General features: G+C 45.3%; 1 protein-coding gene across 2 annotated transcripts; it reads left to right on the forward strand.

The window, feature by feature from the left end:
• Positions 1-927: 927 nt before the first annotated feature.
• On the forward strand, positions 928-11530 carry PLEKHB2 (pleckstrin homology domain containing B2). 2 transcript variants are annotated; one of them, XM_065748172.1, is made up of 8 exons: positions 928-988; positions 3399-3446; positions 4061-4213; positions 4966-5068; positions 5958-5997; positions 8298-8387; positions 9505-9619; positions 11111-11530. In XM_065748172.1, exons 2-8 carry the CDS (start codon positions 3410-3412, stop codon positions 11245-11247), a joined length of 675 nt encoding a protein of 224 aa, XP_065604244.1. In that variant the 5' UTR covers positions 928-988; positions 3399-3409; the 3' UTR covers positions 11248-11530. The 2 variants fall into 2 exon arrangements, with proteins under 2 accessions (XP_065604244.1, XP_065604243.1); XM_065748171.1 differs by lacking the exon at positions 928-988 and adding an exon at positions 1082-1343.
• Positions 11531-20852: the final 9322 nt, after the last annotated feature.

The following is a 20852-nucleotide window of genomic DNA, read 5'->3' on the forward strand; positions in this document are numbered from 1 at the left end:
ACATCAGCAATGGTCTGAGGAGGAAAGCTAATTTACTAAATAAGATATCGGAAAGCAAAACAACACAATATAATACAATATAATTGGAACTGAAGCTAATAGATCAAATAAAATGAGCAAGAGAGTGTCCGATAAACCGAAGGCCTTACGCTAACGCTGAAGGCGGACGGCAGCGAGCACCCACTGCTGAGTCCATCCCAAAGGAAAGAGAGAGTCCTGTGACCGCAGACAGTTTTTATCTTTCCCTCTGAGCAGAAACACATAAAAATGCAAAGCATCGCAAAGTCCTCTGGGGAATGGAGTTCTTCCCTTCTGAGACAGGCATACCCGTAAGTACTGATGATCCATGCAGCTAGAGCTGAACTCCCAATACACTACATGATGTTATGATGTGGAATATCAATAATATAACAAAATCATAAAACCATGACAGTGTGGAACACCTCCCTTATGAGGAAAGGCTGAGAGACCTGGGTTCAGCCTTGGAAAAAGAGGACTCGGAGGGGTTCTGATCCGGGTCTGTAAGTATCTAAGGAACAAATGGATGAGGCTGGACTCCTCTCAGCAGTGTGTGGTGAGAGGACAAGGGGAAATGGCCACAAAATGAAGTATTGGAAGTTATGCACAAATGTGAGTGGGAACTTCTTCACAGTACAGTGATGGAGCACTGGAGCTGCACAGAGGTGGCGGAGTCTCTTTCCCTGGAGCTGCTCAAGACCCGCTTGGGCCCGCGCAACCTGGGAGCTGCTTTGGCAGGGGGCTGGACTCCAGAGGTCCCTTCCAACCCCTACAGTTCCGTGACTGTGTAGGAAATACAGCCTCGGCGCCTCGGTTCGATGAGAACGCGCGGGCACAGGAACCACCGCAGCCACATCCCCCCCATGCCGCGGGTCGCGGCCCGGCCGGGGCGGCGCGGCGGGCTGACGTCAGGGCGGGGCTGGCACTGCCCGCCGGCGGAGCGGCAGCGGGAGCAGGGCGGCAGCGGCAGGTAGGCGGCCCGGGGCCGGCTGCGCGCGGTGTCCCGGCCCGGCCCTACGGAGGTGGGGGGGCCCGGGGATGCCGGGAGGGCGGGGGGGACCGGGGCGAAACGAGCAGGCCTCGCTGCGTGCGGGTCCGCGGCATGCCGAGCCGCGGGAAGGGCCCCGCTGCCTTCGGTTCGCTTTTCCCGTCAGCCAGCTGGGATTTGAGAGCGAGAGGTCGAGTGGAAGAAGAGGTTGGAGATCTCACGCTGCGTTCTGCGTGAGGGGGGAAAGGGAGCAGCAGGGAGAGGTCCGCTCAGCTTTGCTGTGTTTGCCCTTGTGCTCCGGGAAGGGCGTTCCTGCCACCAGGAAAGCTGTCCTGAGGTTGGTGCTACAAAGCATCGACTTCTCTATGTTTAAGGCCCGTTTCCCATGCTGCTCACACGGAGCTAGCTTCACAAGCAGATACTGCACGCTGCTGCTTATCTGCCAAGGCTCTCCTCTAGCTCTGGAAACACTTTTGTAGACATAAGATGTGCCGAATGTAACACTGTGTTGGGCTTCAAGTGAGTGCTTGCGCTTAAAAAGGATCAGACAAGAATATCAAACACCTCAGTGTTTGATATCAAGCACCTTCAGTGCTCACAGACTGCTCTGTGTCACTCATTGCCCTCTATCTGGAGCAGAAGTCTGGAGCACTGACATTCTGTGCTAGGAGAGTGCAGTCCGTGCATCTGAGTACACATGGGATGCAGTACAGCTGCAGAGGCCTCTTGGTGCTGGAGCCCTCACTAATCTCGTGTTGGCCTGCAGTGTGAGACTTGGGTTGTCAGGCACTCTGTAATCTTCAGATTGTCAGGAGAGAGGTTTTCTTCTTCTTTCCTTCCTCCTTTTGTGTCTCAGTTCTATCTAATTAGGCTGTTGTGTAACAGAGTAGGTTGAAAGGCAGCAGCAAACACTCTGTAGCCTAATCTAGCACTTGCAGCCAAACGGAAGTTCGTGCAACTTCTTTATTGGCTCTTACACTATTAAAAGATCTCTGTAGATACACAGGGATTTCTCCTGGAAGACGTGGAAGCACCAGCACAGAGACTCATTCCTGTGAAACAGAAGTGCAAGTAGAGAGTTTCCTTGTGAGGGAAATGTAGTGGGAGAGAAGCATTTGGTGGGGTAGCAAAGGAAAGAGGCTCAGGTCCTTTGCAGGAATCAGTCAGTCCCAATTTCTGAAACTCCCCTTCTGTAGCCCAGTGAAGCAGGATGGTCTGAGCAGGACAGGAGTTTCATGCTCCTTTTCATTGGGCTGTCAGTTGATTGTTTGTTTTCCCAGTAAGCTGATACGAAAGCCAGTACTGAGATGTTTGCATTGGAGTTTCAACCTGAGCTGCAGGTGGTTCTCACTATCTCACAGCAGCTGCACACAGCATTCCTTCAGCACGAAATCCTGCCAGCCATTGCCTTTAGTTGTATGCTGCAACCTTTGTTTAGCAGCAGTGATACCTTGTCTGTAAATTCAGGGCTTTTAGCAGGTAAGGAAGACTCCTCAGCAAAACCGACTTTCTCTTGGAAAAGAGAAATTACTAGAGTAACTTCCAGAAAATGCCAGCTTTGCCAAGAAGGGCCTAAGAGTAATTCTGTCCAGAAAGTTGTGTTTTCATTAGTGCTCCCTAGAACAGTAGTCAGAACACCACTATGCTAAAAAATAAGTTTTTCTTCTGGTATATTTATTCCATGTCTGGTCTGTTTCCTTTAGCTTGCTTGCACAATGGAGGAGAGTGACAGAATGCTGTAATAGCTTGGATTTAATGTAGGTCTTTCTCAGGTTATTTCGAGCTTCATTTAAAAGCTGAGGAGAAAAGAGAATGTCACTTTATGGGCTTAACTTGTACTTAACTTAAATTCATCTTGGAGGGAGCTGGTAATGATTTGGAAGACATACGAGTCATAGAAACTGCATTCTCCTTCCTGTTCAAGGTTAAACCGCTTCAGCTTTTGTTTTGGTTGGACTTTGAGTCAGTGAATGAAAAACAAAAAATAGAAGGGGAAGTACAGAAAAAGGGAGGGGGAGTATTTGGTAATGGGAGACTGCAGGGTAAAAGGAGCAGACGTATGTCAAGGAAACAGTTTGTAAAGCATCTGGCAGTGAGTCAGGAAGCCGTCACAGCTCTGTCACTTCCCGGTGTTGCAGCAGTGTTGTTTGTAAACTTGTGCTTTTCCCATTTTAACTGATGTGTCTCTGAGAGATTGCATGATTGTTCTACTTACTAAGATCTAGAATACTAGTTGGGCCTGAGTGAGGATCTTCAGTTGAGATCTGTATCCTGTATCCGTGGTACTAGCGAAGTGCACTGTGATATTGTGATAACTTGACATGCCTCTTTCTAATGTACCGATGTGAAATAGTGATGTCTGCTTCCCCCTCCTTCCTCTTCTGTCCACCAGATTAAGCAACAATGGCATTTGTGAAGAGTGGCTGGCTGCTCCGGCAAAGTAAGTCATGGGCCTCTTGCCTGCTTTTCTCCCCACTGTGTCTAACTCCTTCAAAAAACATTACAGCAACTCAGTGATTCCCAGGTATTATTTCTTAAACAGGTCTCTAGGTCTGTGGGTTGTCGTCCTTATTTTTTGTCTGTAGGACAGACACTTCACAAAGGGACCTGTCATGTCAGCGTTTCCACGTTACCTTTGGGTGTACGAGTGGAAAACAGCGTATATCATATCTGAGGTCTGACTGCCCTGCTTCAGATGCTGCTCAATAATTAGTGTTATGTAAGTGGAGACTTGGAAACTTTGCCTGACGCCTTACATGAATGTCTTCCATTAGTCATGCCCTCTGCTTGTTTTTGGAGCGAGATAGAATTAAAGCACCAAGTTATGCCCTTAAAATGCACTCCACTGTGACATTCAGTAGTAGATGAAATATGGAACTCAATTCTGTAATGTTCTAAAGCAGGAATGTGGTAGGACAGGATTTTGCCTGGAGCCCGAGAATGCCTTTGTCCTCTGGGGCAACTGGGAAGGATATCTTGGTTTTATTTTTACTAACTTTGAAACACAGATGCTTTCTAATACGTGCCTTCAAAAGCGACTGTTTGGTTTTAAAGGCACCATTCTGCGGCGCTGGAAGAAGAACTGGTTTGACCTATGGTCTGATGGCCGTTTAATATTCTATGATGACCAGAATCGCCATGATATAGAGGATAAAATCCACATGCGAATCCATTGCATCAACCTCAGGGTGGGGAACGAATGTCGAGGTAATAGCAAAACCTTTGGAATTTGTGTGTTGATTCTTTTAAACCTCAGTGCCTGCCCAAAATACCATTTATGGCACTGCTTGTGCAGAAGTGTAAATATGCCTACAAAGTAAACAGCTTTATTGTTCCTAAAGGAAAAAAACAACCACCACGAGAACTCTCCAACTATTGAATTCCCTCATGTATGTTTGCGGGGTGATGTCACCGTGTGGTAGATTAGGTTAGGGCTTGGTACTTCCTTTCATAACTCGATGAGGACAGTGTACCTTATATGAAGGTGACAGGCTTGCATACAAGAGCAGGATGTTTGCAGTAGGCTTGTGTGTTTGATCATAGAGCATTACTGGTGAAATTACAGCTCTGGCTGGAGGGAGAGTTGGGATGCAAAATGGGAAACCTTAGCAGACTTTTCAAGTGTTACCAACTTCACCTCTGGCATTCATTAGTACTCCACTTGGTGCTGCATCAGTAAAGGACAGAAGTGTTGGAGAGCACTTACAGCTAGGTACAGATTTTGCTATAAGACACTTGGTTTAGTAAGAGTGATGTTCAGAGCTAGTGACCTTCAGGGCATATTCTGAAGAGAGCAGGTTGCGTCCTACTTGAAGTTGTTTTGATGTCATGGAAAGCAGCTACAACTGGCCACACTTTATTTTGTCTAGAGTTTTGCATAAGCTATCACCCTTCTTGTAAATGGGATCGTGACATTTTGGTTTATAGATACTTCTTATCTGTTTTTTTTCCCAACTCAGATTTTCAGCCTCCAGAGGGGAAGCAGAGGGACTGTTTACTGCAGATTGTTTGTCGTGATGGGAAAACCATCAATCTCTGTGCAGAAAGTGCAGATGACTGTTTGTAAGTCCACTAAATATTAATTTTGCTACTTCTTCCTCTTTATCTTTTTTTTTCTCTCTCTCCTTACTTATTCCTTCAGATTTTTGGAGACAAGAAAATTTACAAGCAGGATTTCAGTTACAGAAGACATAGCTCTTCTATGAGTTGTCTAACTCGCATAGATGTAGTTCTTGCAAACAAACTGCAAGTTCAGTCACTGGAAACACTGGAGGGTGAGAGGAGTAAAAGCATCTTACTAATATGGCTAATATAAAGCATTCTGAATAGACTGTATTGTCACATCTCCCCTTCTTAAAGTGTCCTGTGACCGTATATAGCCCAAGGACGTCCCAGTCATTAAGAAGAATAGTACTCCAGTACTGTGACCTTGGCTGTGTTTAGTTGGCTAACTTCTGTCACCAGTGTTTGCCAGATACGCGTGGTTATGTGGCACACTGTTAGCCATACAGCATGGGAGTCTTTTTGTGAGGTGTGTGTGCCTCCTGTTTGTGTTAGACCTTCCCTCTCTAGTCAGTGCAGATGCGGGAAGAAGATACAACTTTTCTGGTGCATCTCGTCCCATTATTTTATCCTAAGCATAGCTGCATATCACTTGCCTGTTGGGCTTGCAGTGAAGGCCTTCAGATATGTTCCTTGTCACAGTCCTTTTCTTGTTTCTTCTCACTCAGTCTCGGCTCTGCTAAGGAAATAATTAGTTTTCAATCTTTGTGTCACACTTTGGTGCGTTCATTTTACTGTATCATTAGGCGTTGACACGTGGAGTGCCTGAAACCCTGCTCCTGCATTACCTCGAGTTCTTAACATTAGTTTTCTTCACAGTACTGCAAAGAAAAAGCAGCATTAATTTTTATCAGTGTTCTACTGAACTATTTTTTTTTCTTTTTGACAGGGCATGGAAAATCGCTCTTCAGGATGCCAGAACAAACACAGTAAGTGTATTACATAGGCTTTGTACTGAAAACCTCTACAGAGGGTTATGAACATGATTAAAGCCTATATGATGGGAGAAGAACGATCCTCTGGATCACCACCACGTCATCCTTGCAGCCAAAGCCAGGCAAATGTGTACTGGGTGGAACTGAATGGTTTCTGAGAATGATTTCTCTGAGTGGGAATGATGTTTGGGAACCTGGTCTATAAAGGAAGTGTGCACTGAGGCTTTATGCAAAAAGTAAATCTGTAACCAGCAAAAGTGGACTTTCTTTTCCTTCTGTTTATGGCCTACCAAGTGTTAAGGAAGCTGTCAGTATGCTACACTTTTGACCTAAAGATGAAGGTGTTTTTAATGTAGATCCATTACAGAATGGCTCTTGGCAGAGAACAAGAGGTGCTTGGAAAGAAGTGTAAGCATGCCAAGGAGTAAATTACCTCTATATCAGCATGCTAGCTGTGATTAGCAGAGAGGTCAGAAACGAGAAGAATTTCTCTGTGAGTCATAGAGTTCGACAGAAATGGTATCTTCTGGGAGTTGTTAATATCTTCTTCCTCCAGACTGCCTTCCAGAGTGCTTTTTGGCACGGTCTGTCCTTGGATGACTACATTGAACCAGCCTGAGATGTTTCAGTGGGAAAATGCTGTGCTTTGAAGAAGCTTGTTTCAGTCTTTGATGGGTCACATTAACATTGCCTCTTCACTGACACATCTGTCATATGATATAATTTAGGTGCCCAGAGCGAACACTTGTCATTGCAAAACTATTCTGGACCCAATTGCCTGAGTGCTGCTATGCTACGCTGCCTCATTTTGTTAAATGAGAAGTTAAGGAATTTTCCTCATGCAGAAGGCACAGTACTCATAACCTGTCTGCTCTAGTTCTAGTAGATTTATCTTGTTATATGTGAGACAGTGACTCCTGGTTTCAGCAGCTTTTGTTTTTCATGCAACTCATGCTGTGCCAGGTGGCGTTTGAAACCTGCCAGTGCCTCAGCTTTTTCAGTCAAGGCAGACCCCTACCACTGAAAGTAGGGCAGGTAGCTGTCTGCACAATATATATATGAAATTAGTACTTTCCAAAGCTAGACAGCTCTCCAACTGGACTTGAACTTGGCCAGGGAATTGGATTTGAGTCCATCTGCAGGTGTCTGTCAGAAATACAAAGTCTCTAACAGCGCCTCATAACTTCACTAGAATAACCAGATGGTCATCCTAGCCTTGAGCACTATGTTGTGTGAAGATGTTTGCAGACTTAAGTCATATACCTGTATAGAGTTTCCTGCAGCAAGACAGAGTATGTTTACTGCTGAGATGTGAGCACTTGCAGAGCTTAATTTCAGGTGGTGGAAATACCTGCCTCTGAATACAGTGCTTTCAGCAGTGTGTTTCAATCAATTCTTAGAACCTCTACCACAAGTTTGCTTTAGGATACGTTTGCAGTGCACCATCAAAGGTCTTTCTGTAGTCCAATTAGAAGAGCTGATAGGAACATTATCTGTTGAGCTATTAAACCATTTATTTGTACGTTCAAAAAAGGGAACTATTTCTTCCTTGGGATAAATCAGAGAGCATCACTGTACACTTCTGGTATTAGGGACAAGGACACATATTTACATGATCATCTGTAGAGAGCTCCTTGAAGGTGGATCCAGGTAGGTTATCACCTTTGCTTTGAGGCTACCTTCAAAAAGGGCCAAAATTATATGTAGCATTGAAAAGGTAAATCCTTTAAAAACTACCCTCAAACCTGTAGATTTAAACCCATCTGTCTGCTTTTTTTTTTCATTCTCACAGCCAGAAGGTGACAGGTAGCTAAGAAGTTGTGCTGAAATGTGCAGGTGGTACTGTTGGCTACCACATTTGTTTCCATTATCTGCTTTTGCAGAGCTTGCTGACGCTGTGCTAGGGTGCCAGCTAGCTTAGTTGTGAACACGTTTGTTTAATCTGAAAGCTAATAGGGAACATGATGGTAACTTCTAAAAGTGAGATGGTAAAATGAGGGAAGGAATTAGTGTGCTTGCATGCACACATATGGGTAAGAAATACGGACTGGCATTGTGCACGCACAAGTAACAAATGGCATGTCTCCTGCTAGTGTTGATGATGCATTTGTGGTCTCTCTGTCAGTCTGCTCTCTGAGTAGCTTCTTATGTGTCTTTATAAGGCACTCTCTGCCTTCTTAACATGCAGCAGATATAAATGTTACTCTTGGGGTCATTAAGTTTTAATCCCCTTCCTCCTCTAATTGGCTGTCTGCATGAAAAGGTGTTGACTGCTGTCTTTCTGTGGCATTTAGGGCTACGTGGGATCTGATGTGATGTACGATGAGACAGCAATTTCCTCAGCCCCTCCTCCCTATACAGCTTATGCTACACCATCACCTGAGGTAAAGGTTGCAGTTGGGAAGCATTAAAATAAGCGAGGTAGCAGTAGCAGGCATCCAAGCACCCAAAGTGTACTGCAGAAGTGCTGTGTTTCACTGATAGATTCAGCTTTAAGGTCTGTACAAGTGGGCAGTGGGGATGAGGCGCTGTAAGAATGTTCTCTCTCCTATTTCAGTGGACCTCCATTGAAAGGGATAAGGCAGATTTGGTTAGGAGATATGTTAAGAGTTGGGTGCTCAGTGAACTTGGAAAATAAAGCTTTTTGAGAGAGGGAAGGGGTTAGCTTTTTGGTTAATCTTGAAACATCTCGGTCATGGCGCCCATTGTGCGAGCACTGAAAGGGTGTAAAATCAGGGGGTGTAAAAATAGAATGTAATGACTGGAGCTGTCACTTCTAACACATATAAAATTTTGTTGTATGCAGGATGTCATAGCAACAAGTAACTCTAGCTCATGGATACACAGTTGTTCTGCACTGGAGGAGGACCAGAATGGGGGCTGAAGCGGCACACGGAGCTGATTTCTGGGTGCTCTGACTCGTGCAGTGAGCACAAAGATGCAGTTTGGGATAGTACTGCATGCAGCATATGTGCTCAGCTCCAGCCCCTTCCTGCTAAGATCCAGATGTGGTTACTGAGAGCTGTATTAGGGCTAGCCCTGGGCTTCCTCTTTTGGAGAATAAAATTGCCTCAAAAAGAAGTGGCTTCTTGAATTTGTCTCCAATCCGATGTTTACTTGCTGGGTGCCAGAGGAAAGATGACTGGAGTTTTTTGAGATCAGCTGCCTCCCTGGTTCTTCAGAGCTCTCAAGAAGGCTGTCATTGGCATGGGGGCAGAGAGGAAGCTGTGAGGGCTGCTGTGGCTCGGCTGGATGAGCCAGGCCCTGCCTCTTACACTCACCATCCAGGAAGGGTGGAAAGTGATTGTTGTTTGGGAGCATTTCTTTTTCAAGCAGCTGTTCTGAATCCTTTCCAGGTAGTCTAGGTCAGTGCAGACTGGATATTTCAATGACCCTAGAACTGCAGTAGAAATGAGGGAGAATTGAACAAAGTGATAATTGGGAACAAGACGAAGAATACTTTTGTAAAAGACATTTTTGACATCTTTTTAACTTCATCAGGTCTATGGCTATGGCTACGGTCAGTACCATGGTGCATATCCCACTGTGGGTCCTCAAGTCTTCTACGCCTCCAACGGACAAGCCTATGATGTTCCCTACCAGTATCCATACCACGGTAATCACTGTCAACCATATTCTCCTCCTTCACATAGAAGTGTTATCCCTTTAATATTGGAGAAGCCTGAGTAATTGGCACTGGGGGCCGAGTTCAGATACTGCATTTTCAAGTTCCTTTACCACGTGCCTCTCCTGCTCAACAGTGACAGAAAGAAACCTGACTTCTAACTGGAACCAAAGCCCCCCTCACCCTTTCACAATAAATTGAGCTCACTGAAATGAGTATTAAGTGATCTAATGCCCCAGAAGGCACACAGAACTCTTAAACTGCAAAAGTCTGTACATTTTGTAAGGAAAATTAGGAGAGTGAGGGCAAGATGAGCTCAGTACTCTGTGTTGGTTGGGTGAGATGGAAAGTTTGATTCATCTGTTGCTTATTACATCTGTGGCTTAAATTTTACTAACGCACGTCCAGCTATGACCCCAGAATTAAATGAGAAGGTTCCAAAGGTAGCTTTGTTCTCAAAGCATTTTCTGTTTGCTGGGATTGTTGTAGATGAGTATATTTAGCCTTGTGCAGTCTTCTATAGCTCTCAGTCTCAATTAAAGAGGAAAGAGACAAAAGGTTACGGTATGCTTTTAGCTTAGTTACCTCAATTTAGGTTTATCTTTGCATAGAGAACCCCAACCCCACAGAAATCAGGGGCTTAGCAGAGCATGGGTAATTTACTAAGCGTTTATGCTCTGGCTCCATAACAAGAATCTCTTTGTAGGCTTTTTTTTCTCACTTCTGAAGGGGATTTCCACTTTTTTTGTGTGTGACAAGGGAGGTGAAAGATTCTAAAGCTTTCCTCATCTAAGCTAGTAAAGACCTGAGGTACAGATCACACAGACACACTAGAGTTCTGTGGAACTTGCACAGCTCTGTTGCAGAGCAGGGGTTAACTGATGATTTTTTGAGTCTTAGGTTAATTCCTTACTGCTGGCCCAATCTTCATCTGAAAAGACGTGGCAGCTGTCACCATGCAACAGATCAGTGCCTGTTGTGAAGGCTGGATTGGAGTATTAAGGAGCAATTATGGAGTAAATAACTGATAGATATTTTCTGGCAAACCACTGGCTTAAAAGCTGCCAAAGAACTTCACTATTTGTGTTAATTTCAATGCTGACTGAATTTTTAGACCCATTTCTTACATGAGGCCCACCAGCCCTGATGGAATGATGCAAGTCATTCATGGGTTCATTGCAAATACACATGCAGGATGATGATTTATGTTTGCTATGAGGTTTTCTCTGAGATGTTAACCTTTTGTAAGGCTAGGGATCTTGCTGGGTTCCTGTAATTTTTCTAAAATTACAGAGGCTGAATGCGAAACAGGGATGTTTCTGTGATTGTATGATTCTGTGTATTCCACCTTTCTAGCTGACATCATCATAGCGCTCAGCAGAAGGAAGAGAGGGAAGGGGTGAATGTGTTTTGAAGTCCAAATGCATGGTGTTGTGATCTGTGTTTCTTTTCCCCTCCTTCTAACAACCTTTTGCTGCCTAGGACCGTATGGCCAACCCCCTGCAAACCATGTCATCATTCGAGAGCGTTACCGTGACAGTGATGGAGACCTTGCACTGGGCATGCTTGCTGGAGCAGCGACTGGAATGGCTCTGGGGTCGTTGTTCTGGGTCTTCTAGACTACACATTCCTTATATTTGTAGTTCCAAAAACCTTTATTGTGTGCAATAATATATTGGCAATGTTGTTTACTGTTACACTTTCAAAAATTCAGTAGGTATTTTCTAATAGTGACATCTTAATAACTGATTCTCAACTGTCCAGAGGAGAGTTCAGAGGCACCAGTAAGTGGCTGGGAAAGGCACGTGCTGCTCTTCGACTATTTTCTGCTGTAGTAGGATCTGTAGGGATAAGGATCAATATGAACACCAGTGTAACATGGTCGCAGTCAGCAGTAACCTTGTGAGCCAGTAGGAAGAGTGGTGTTGGGGTTTTTTGGGGGGTCTAAAATGCAGTCTGAAGAGAAGGTTTATAGAAACCCTGAACGAGTGTAGATGTACTACTGGTTTCCAAACGTCCTCTGGGCAAACATAGAGCTCAGCAGAAACTCCTCGGCATTGGGCAGTCTGCCATGCTTAAGGACTTTTAGATTTTAAGCTTGTCTGCAGACGGTAATACATTTCCTTAGATAGAATCCTTTGCCTGTCTCTCACACCATCTAGGCAGAGTTGTCTGAGCACATACGAGGTGAATGGCTAAGAAGCAGCAGTGGTCTTTTCTTATTCTCCCAGAAATGTGAATGACCAGTGGCAAGGAGGACCAGTATTTGTCGTTCCAGCTCCTCTGACTGGGGGAAAATAATGGCTCTTTACCTTCACAAGGGGTCTTCCTTTTCTGTAGAAGTCAAACTCGGACTCTGTAACAAACTGTACTGCAGAGGAAGAGGCCCTTGTTTGGTATCTCTGTTCTTAATGACTGCTGCTGCTCTGCTGGTCTGCAGGAGAACTAGAACAGCCTTGCCAGAGCCCCTCTGCGTGCAGTATTAGTCAAAAGGAAAGAGACACAAAGAGCACAAGCAGACCTTGCAGATGGGAACTTTGAAATCAGCTGCCTTTCCATGGCTGGGGTAGCGTCTGCCGCTTCACAGCCTCTAAGGTTTCCTGATCCAAGTTCATTACCTGCAACTAGGTTCAAGCACAGCTGAGGCTGGGTTTGCTCCATGCGCCGTGCACACTTCCCCCTCACCTGTAACAGGCTTCTTCTTCACTTTCATCAATGAGGGAAAACACTCCAGGGAGCCTGGCTGGCCTTGCTTTTATGTCTGGTTCCTTACACAGTGTGCTCCTGCAAGCTGCTGTGCTATGGACTGTAACCCAGAGGGCAGCTGTTGTGTGTGTTGTGGCCTGGTTCATTATCCTGTTGTAATCCATGCTGAGCTGTGCTTGGCAGAGGAAGGAAAGCTGAGAAGAAATGCACGTGGCTTCCTTAATCAGGTAAAAGAGGCAGGGTGCCTAAGATGAGTTCTTTATAGTAAGAGGTCTTATTTTTATATTTCCACTTTCAGCTTCCTGTAATCATACCGTTTTAATATGCTAAGGCTTCTTTATATGCTTTCATTCAGAAGGAGATTCATTCCTTTGAGGTTCAGAGGCTTTCAGGTATGTCAACAAAAGATGAAAATAAATGAAAATTAGCACCCACATAAATTTAGATCAAGCTCTGACCTTTTTCTTTTCATCCTCAAGCAGTTGTGGCTGTATCCTACATATTTAAGGACAAGAATTTGGATGGTGGCCAGGCGGAAGTATTCAATTTTCCTGACTTTTAGGACCATCTCCAACAAACTGAAATAATGGGAAGGAAGCAGACATATGTTACCTTGGCTGTATTACAAAAAGAGAGCCTAATCCAGGGAGGGTATACTTTCCAAGAAACTTTGGCTTGGAGCTGTATACCAGTGTCCATGCCTGTCCTTTCAGGGGATAATAGGAGGTGCATATGTTCTGCCCATGGCGTGTACTAAAAGGACTTCACTTGCTGCACGTTCAAAAAAGGGCTAAAGCAAAAGTTTCCTGTTGATAACCAAATGCAAAAGGAAGGAGGAGTGCCATACTGAAGTTCTCATAGAGGCCTGGGATCTTTGAGCTCAGGAGGAGGTGGTGGCTGCCTGGAACTTTGGCAAGCAAACATAAATAAACGTTCATACAGTTTTTAAGCCTTGAGATCGTTGATGATATGTCTACACTGCTGTATAGTTGTGCTTCCTGTGAGAACTAGATGAAGAATGCTTCCATCTCCTCCTGTGATATTCAGCTTGTAAGAGGGGAAGGAAATAAAACAATTGAACAATTGAACTGATTTCTTTGGAGTTTCATAGTGATTGTGAAAGAAAAGCACAAAGTGAATCAGATAGTAAGTTCAGAGGGTTATTTTTAAGAAAAAGAGCTGTTGTGCACAGCAGGAGAACATGTATGCTTTGTTTTCAAGAGCTATCTGTATCTGATTCCCCAGTTTCTTCAGGTGAAGTACCTAAGATATTGGTCGGGAGAAGAGGAGGCTGAAGGGGAAGCTTACTGCTCCCTACAGCTCTATGACAGGAGGGTGTGGAGGGGTGGGGGTCGGCCTCTTCTCTCACATAACTACTGATAGGATGAGAGGGCACAGCCTCAGGTTGCACCAGGAGAGGTTCAGGTTGCATATTATAAAATATTTATTTTCTGAAAGAGAGGTCATGCCCTGGAATGGGCTGCCCAGGGAGGTGACTGTGTCACCATCCCTGCAGAATTTGTAGTTACGTGTGGAAAACGTATTGTGCTGCTTAAAGGTGAGGGTCTGAGGAGCTAACCTCTGTGAGAGGGTAGGGGCTCAGGCATGATGATTCAATAGGTGAAGATTCATCCAGTCAAGCAAGTCGAATGGAGGCAAGAATACACTCCTGTTTTCCTCAACTGTGTCTGTGTCTTATCCTCCTCATGATATGACTAGGATATATATATATAATGGAGGGTAGCATGCAGCAAATGCTTCTTTTCCCCCCATTCTAGATCATTCTTCTTTTTGCACACTTATCATAAATGCTGCTATTCCTACACATCCTTATTAATATTTAGCAAAATAGCAATAAAATTCACATTTAAATGTGTCTTTATGTCTGATTATTTTAGTAGTTCTCATTTAGGTCATCTGTAGGTGAGCTTTTTTCTGCAGTCAGCTCACAGGAGGTTTCCATAGCAAGGTGGTCACTGAATAGTGCCATGATTCATTCTGTGCCCCTCCAGTCTTTCCTGAGAAGTTGCAAGGGCCAGAAAAGTGGTGGCAAAATGCACTCAGAAAACCTCTACACATAGCACTCAATAAAGATGATGCGATATCTGCAAAACCAGCAAAGCAATTGCACTAACTCCACTATACTGAGATTGGAATTAAGGCTTATTTCTTTTTTAATGGAGTTGAAGGCTTTGCCTGAGAAATGCTTTATCTTGGAGATGTGCAGTGCTGATCCAGATTTGACACCGTTATCAAATCAACAGATTTGTACTGTTTAGTGTTGAAATAAGCAGCTTGAAGCACAGATGTTGCTGTGGGCAAAGTGCTACTGGTTGCTCTATTGGTATTTTCTGTTTATAAATTGCTTTTAGTGGAGTTGGGCACAGTCAGTATGTCTGTGTAGGCAAATACATAACATGACCACAGTAACTCCACTAGCTGAAGGCAGAATGGGAACTGAACTTGTATTTGTCAGGACTGCAGCACACTGTGAAGCACTACTATTGCTTTCTGCACGTTATGCTGTTCCTGTCTGAGAGCTGGTGTTTTGTTAGCCACTAATCTGGGAATGAAAACAGAGCTGCTGTTTCAGCCAATGAGCTGACAGAGCAGTGTGTGTTGCTCTTCTCCCCAGCTTGCTGTGCTGGCTCTTCCAATTTTACCGGTGCTTGGTTGCATCTGATGTATTCACCAGGCTAAGCACGCTGTGTTGCACATTCACCCTGCCCACCAGCACAAGGCAGTGAGCTAAATCTGCTGCACAGGGCTTAGCTGCTTTACACTGCCATGTTCCCCAAGGGGTGTTCCTCATAGAGCACAGGCTTTGCCTCTGAAACTAATTTCCACGGCCCTGTTTGTGGCCCCTAATTATGACAAGAGCAATTAATCCAGCTGCATTCCTACAGCTCCCTCTCACCTGTTGCAGCTGAGGTGTGTGGACCATTGCAGAGGTGGAAGCTGTTCTGCCGTATCTGTGGGACTGGAAGGCTCCTTCACAATGTTGTCAGCACCTATTAGCTGTAAATAAGAGCTTGGAACAGCAGATTGATGTTAACATACTGCTTTGGAGGCCTCTGATCACCACAGGTTATTTCATCAGCTTTCAGAGTTTCTCCAAAGGACTCTGGACTCAGCAGGCAAATAAACACGATGTGTCTGATAGCAGCCATACAATATACAAAGGGAGCTGCAGGAAAGAAGGGGACAGACTCTTCAGCAGGGTCTGTGGAGGCAGAACAAGGGGAAATGGCTTCAGGCTTAAAGAGGGGAGATTTAGGTTGGATATAAGGAAACAGTCTTCGTTACAGCGAGGGGCCCAGGGATGTCGTGGATGCCCCATCCCTGGAGACCTTCAAAGCCCTGGGCAACCCGCTCCAGCTGTGCTGTCCCTGTGCAGGGGAGTTGGACTGGAAGGCCTTCAAAGGTCCCTTTCGATTCTAAGCACTCTGTGGCTGTATCCGCGATAACGATTTGAAGCCGAATAAGATGCATTTGATGACGAGCTGAGGGCGGGCTGTGCAACCTTCAGCCAGGCGATACCGAGCTGAGCCCGACTGACGGCGGGGGAGCAGCGCATGCGCGCAGCGGCCGCCAGAGGGCGCTGTGCCACCGGCCATGGCGGAGCCCGCCCGCGCCGCTCCCCGCGTCCCGCCGCCCCCTTCCTGCGGCAGCACCTCACGGGCAGCGCGGGAAATCCCGGCAGCCTGCAGCTGCCACGCGTGGGCTTCGTGCTAAGCAGGCAGCTACCACGCTTAGAAAGCTTCGTCCCCTGAAACCTGGAGTGTCCCACCATGCGGGACAGGGAGTGGCCCTACAGCCTTGCAGGGTTGCTGGCCAGGCACATGAGATGAGTGAAAGTCCTCAGTGTGCTGATAGTGGGGTGCTGGGATGTGGGCTTCCCAGCTGCCTCTGATGCAGAATGGGCCGAGCCCCATGCCCTGGGACTGGGGTGTTCTGGGTGGGCTTTCCCAGCTCCGTAGCAGGCGGTTGTTGTGACATTGGAAAAGCTACTTCATATTGTCACATCCCACTTCTCACAGAGGGGGTGAGCGCTGTCCCCTCCGAACTGAAATTTCTGAACAGAAATTTCGAGAAGGACGTGTTAAACCTCAGCTTCCCCGTTTCTAGTTCATTCTGGATAGGTAATTGGGAGGGATCTGCTCTTAGCGGTAAGAGCATCAGCAGCATGTAACTCTGGTCAGCGTCTTCACACAGCTGCTTAGTTCAGCAGGATGGAGTGCAACTGCCATGCCTGACAGGCTGTGCATGGTAACTGGTAGACACTCACTGCATGGGGTGGATGTATGGAACCATAGGTCCACAGGCAGTAAATTTGTTTGCTTTTGCCGTGACTGGTTGACTAAGGGAAAACCAAGGCAGACTTTGTTCTTTAGTTTCTCTGAAAAGACTAGAGTAAGCTATTGCACTAAAAGTCATCCTGATGTGCAGGTTCAGCGTAATGCTATGTCCTATCCTCCTGTGTAGGCATGAATGAAGGCAGATAATCAGAGGCCTGAAGGGAAGACGTACAGGTGAAACCCCTGTGACTGGCACATGACTGTTAGCTTCATTCTGGAACAAATCCTAGTAGGGATTTCTCAGTCCTTTACCAACATCACAACACCACCACAAGTCACTTCTAATTTCCTGTTCCTCCACCTGCTGATCTGACCTATCTATCTCCTAGTCCCAGCAAAGCAGTTGTTTCCTTTTCCCGGGGATGTGATATGTACATAGTCTTCATAGACAGGTTCTGAACAATGGCACCTCACACATCTTAGCCCCAAATCAACAGCATTTTCAATGTCAGATTTTGATAGTTGAGAAGTAATCAGGAAAATAACTTCCTATACTCTGTAACTTTCTTTGAAAGATATTCAATCACCTCTTCCACTTTATTTATTTTTTTTCTGAAAACCTCACCACTGTCTTGCTGAGCTAAGAAAGCAAAATTGTACTCTTAGTGGCCAGAATAATCCCCTTCCATCAATCAATAGCTATATTTCTACCTATTTTAAGACCAATTGTTTCAGATGTCACTATTCCAAACAACTTTTTTTTTCCTCATCAATATCTCTGGCAGCTGTGCAGATAACCTATCAGTGGAACTAATTGCTATTAAAGCTAAGTGCCTATGAGCAGTCAGACTGGGATGTGTTGTCCTTCCTTGAGTGCAATAGAAAAGCCTGGAATAAATTCAACCCAGGCAAAATCCAAATACTTTCTTGGGTGGGTGTATGTCAGTTTAGTTGAACAAACATTTCTGATGCTTTATTTATCCTCAGAACAAAAAATAAATCCAGAAATACTTGCTTATTCCAGCTTTATCAATACCCTGGACCAAGCAGTCAGTGTGATCTACTTTAGGCATGGAAGCAACTCATGCATCCTCAAGGTCTTGTGTCACTGGATAGGCTGGTGTTTCTGTAAAAAACAAAGCCCATGAGCATTCTGAGGGGAGGTGGATTTGTCTATACGTGGTGCAAGAAAGCAGGCCAAACTCTGACCCACTGTATTCAGAACACTAGTGAGTATATGTGTCAGCGTGCACCCTGGTTTACTGCTAACAAAGGCTCTCAAAGTCCCATTTCAGGTAAAGGAAATTCCTGTGCTGGAAACATAACTGTCCACTTCTCCTTTCAACTGCAGTTTTACCAAATGCTTCAGAAGTGACCCTGATATGGTATTTTGCAGAGGCATCAAATGTACTTCTTTGTGCGCAGAATCATCTACAGATGCTGCACACTACAGTATGATTTAGTGGGTCTTGGGGAAAGCGAGAAGCTCAGAGCTGCACTTGGTTGTTTCTGTTAAAGACCATAAGGCATTGTGACCTGGGAGGTGCAATTCAATTATGGTTTTATTCAAACCTCTACACACCCGAGTTAAGGAGACACAACAGAGCAATTCCCATGGAGGGAGGTCTCCCACCCTGCACTGGGCTGAGGTGTTAACCTGTTGGGCTAACTTGCTGAGCAGCAGCAAGTACATCTGAATTGGGACCCTACTGCAGATAAAAGCAGGCTTTGTTCAATAAAACTGGCCAATTGTATGGGAACTGTTGAATCACTGATGGATCACCTGAGGTGAGCACTGAGTCAGCCACAGGAGCACAGGTGAAGGCAATGCACCTGTGTGACCAGAAGGGGTGGAGTCTGACTCTACCTCTCCTAAACCCCATTAAAGGGCTGACCAGCACTGGGGGAAGATCTTTTGCTGGGGAGCCCTCCTGTGTGGAGTTCCAGGCAAGCCTTGATCTTTTGATCTTTTTATCTTTGGTGGCAGGTGAGCCCTTCCTAATTTGTTGAGTGTCTTTATACCATCTGGATAATCCATCCAGAAATTTACTATCCATCTTTGTTATATTGTGTGAGTCCTATTCATTCAGGGTGGTATTCACCCTACAGGACAGAAGTAGTGGAAGATTTTCCAAGCTCTCCTGAGGGCTTGCCCTATGTTTCCCAGCTGGGGTTTTCACTCTTCTGCTGACCGTTTTCAATGGGGCATAGCAGTTTATTTTCTTTTCCCACCCTGAAAGATCATTGTTCTGTACAAAACAGACTAAGATGAATTTTTTTGTGCTGTTTCTTACAGGGAAAACTATTTTTCTGACCAGCTCTCCTAAAAGTGTTACTCAGACATGCAGGTGTTTTAGAGATGAGCACAACTTCCACCAGCTAAGCTTACTTTCCCGTTATCCACCAAGATTTCTGAATCACAGCTTAAGGAGATAACTCTATACCTTGTGGCAGACCAACAGGTGTCAGTTCACTCCCCTGCTGTCACGTCTGCTGCCTCCACCTTGTAAGTCTGCTTGTCTCTGTGCAGTGGGAGGGCAGGCAGCAGGCAGGGCTTCTCACAGCACACAAACAGAAGTCAGAAAACATGTAGTATTTTAGCTTGACCAACTCTTGGGGTGAGATAGAATGAAACCTTTCATCTCCTTCCTTCATCTTATCCTCTTTTTTTCTTTTTTTCCTGTGATATGCCTTTGATTAAGCAGTTGTCCTCAGGTGCAAGCCATTTGAACACAGCTTCGTACTACCAAATTTGCGGTATCTCATTTGTCTCCAGAGCCACCTGCTGAGTGCCCTGCCAAGCAGGCAGGTGTGCAAGAACACTGCAGACAGCACTGCAACCTGCTGAGTGCTGCAGCCAGGACCTCAGCAGGTAAAATGACTTCAATTCTCCACCACGGTCAGTATTGATCAGATCTCTATGTAAAATCACTCCCTCTCCATGCTGAGTGAAACAGAGGCTGGAACAGATCCAAAGCTTGGTGGGGCTTATCTGAGCCACATAGGACACAGGTGAATGTGTCCAGTGAACTCGGGTATCTCCCACCTCTGCAACGGTAGTGCTGGCTCAAACACATAACGCGTGTTCTTTGCAGAGGTTGGTGATTTTTGCAAACTACTGAATGCTTTTTTTTTTCTTGCTGCCTCTCTGTCTGCTGAGTTTCTCTTTACAGTGGAGTTCTGTTGTGGTGGTAGCAGTTTGCATACCTGGGATGGAGACCCACAGTGTTAACAAAGTATTTTTCTGTGTAAATTAAGATCCTTTCTCCAGGACTGTCTTCTCATTACTGCCTACATTCACAAGTTGGTTTCATTTCTGTGATCACTTACTCGAGTATTGCAGTAGGATATCGTGAACAATGCAAAGTACTTTACTTGATGCAGAAGCAATGCATTAGTATGCTTCTACAGTTTGTGGAACTGCAATTACATCAGCAGGTAAAACTGAGAAGGGAAATGGAGAGCAACGCTTTACATTAAGCGAAACCAATTCCAGAACTTGTGCCTGATGCTAAGAAAAGTGACTATTCTATTTATGTTGTTATGTAACTAAGATTGAGCAAGCTCTTCCCCTTTACTTATCTGTTGGGCTCTATCATTTCAGGGAACAAGAGTCTACCTCCTTGGGTGATCTCTGGGGCTTTATCGCGTCCTTCTTTGCCAGTGGTACTGCAGAGGCAGGATTACTCCCTTGCTGCAGGGTTTAAAGTAATACAGAAGCAACTAATGTTGTAAATACTGCTCAGGCATAACTAGAGGGTAGGGGCGTTCAAGTGCAGCTTTACTTCATCTGCACGAACTCAGTGCCACTTTCCCAGGCCTGACTGTTCTGAGGGGCACAGGCAAGGTGAGCACCAGCACCCTGTGTCCCCCTAGCCCTGCTTCAAGCCAGATCTCGCTTTTTATGTGGTTTTTCAAGACAACTGGATATAGGATTTTGATCTGGAGGTTTTCAGTCCTTTTCTCTGAAGATTATTTGAAGCAGAAGGATGTTTCAAAGAAAGAAACAGAAGCTTACATGCTCAGTTGGTTGCATGCCCAGAGCTGAAATTCCTGTGCACAGGCCAGCGTTTGCTACTGTCAGCAAGCTTTCTGCAAATTGCTGTGCAGCTTGTCAGGAGCAGCTTGGTGCTCACATTTGCTGTCATGATCATGCTAGTTCATTCTAAGCTGGAGCAGGGTTTTAAAACAAAGCAGCAATCCTGCTCTGCAAGCCCTGC

The sequence above is a fragment of the Cyrtonyx montezumae genome, unplaced genomic scaffold (assembly GCF_038088225.1).
Source record: "Cyrtonyx montezumae isolate F1298 unplaced genomic scaffold, pur_monq_1.0 scaffold_5, whole genome shotgun sequence".
Taxonomy (NCBI): domain Eukaryota; kingdom Metazoa; phylum Chordata; class Aves; order Galliformes; family Odontophoridae; genus Cyrtonyx; species Cyrtonyx montezumae.

What these genes read in the sequence shown, in the direction of transcription:
- PLEKHB2 (XM_065748172.1), top strand. Translation starts at nt 3,410, where the DNA reads ATGGCATTTGTGAAGAGTGGCTGGCTGCTCCGGCAAA. An exon ending in GGTGGGGAACGAATGTCGAG is followed by an intron (nt 4,214 to 4,965) that starts GTAATAGCAAAA and finishes TTCCCAACTCAG; the next exon opens with ATTTTCAGCCTCCAGAGGGG. An exon ending in GAAAGTGCAGATGACTGTTT is followed by an intron (nt 5,069 to 5,957) that starts GTAAGTCCACTA and finishes TCTTTTTGACAG; the next exon opens with GGCATGGAAAATCGCTCTTC.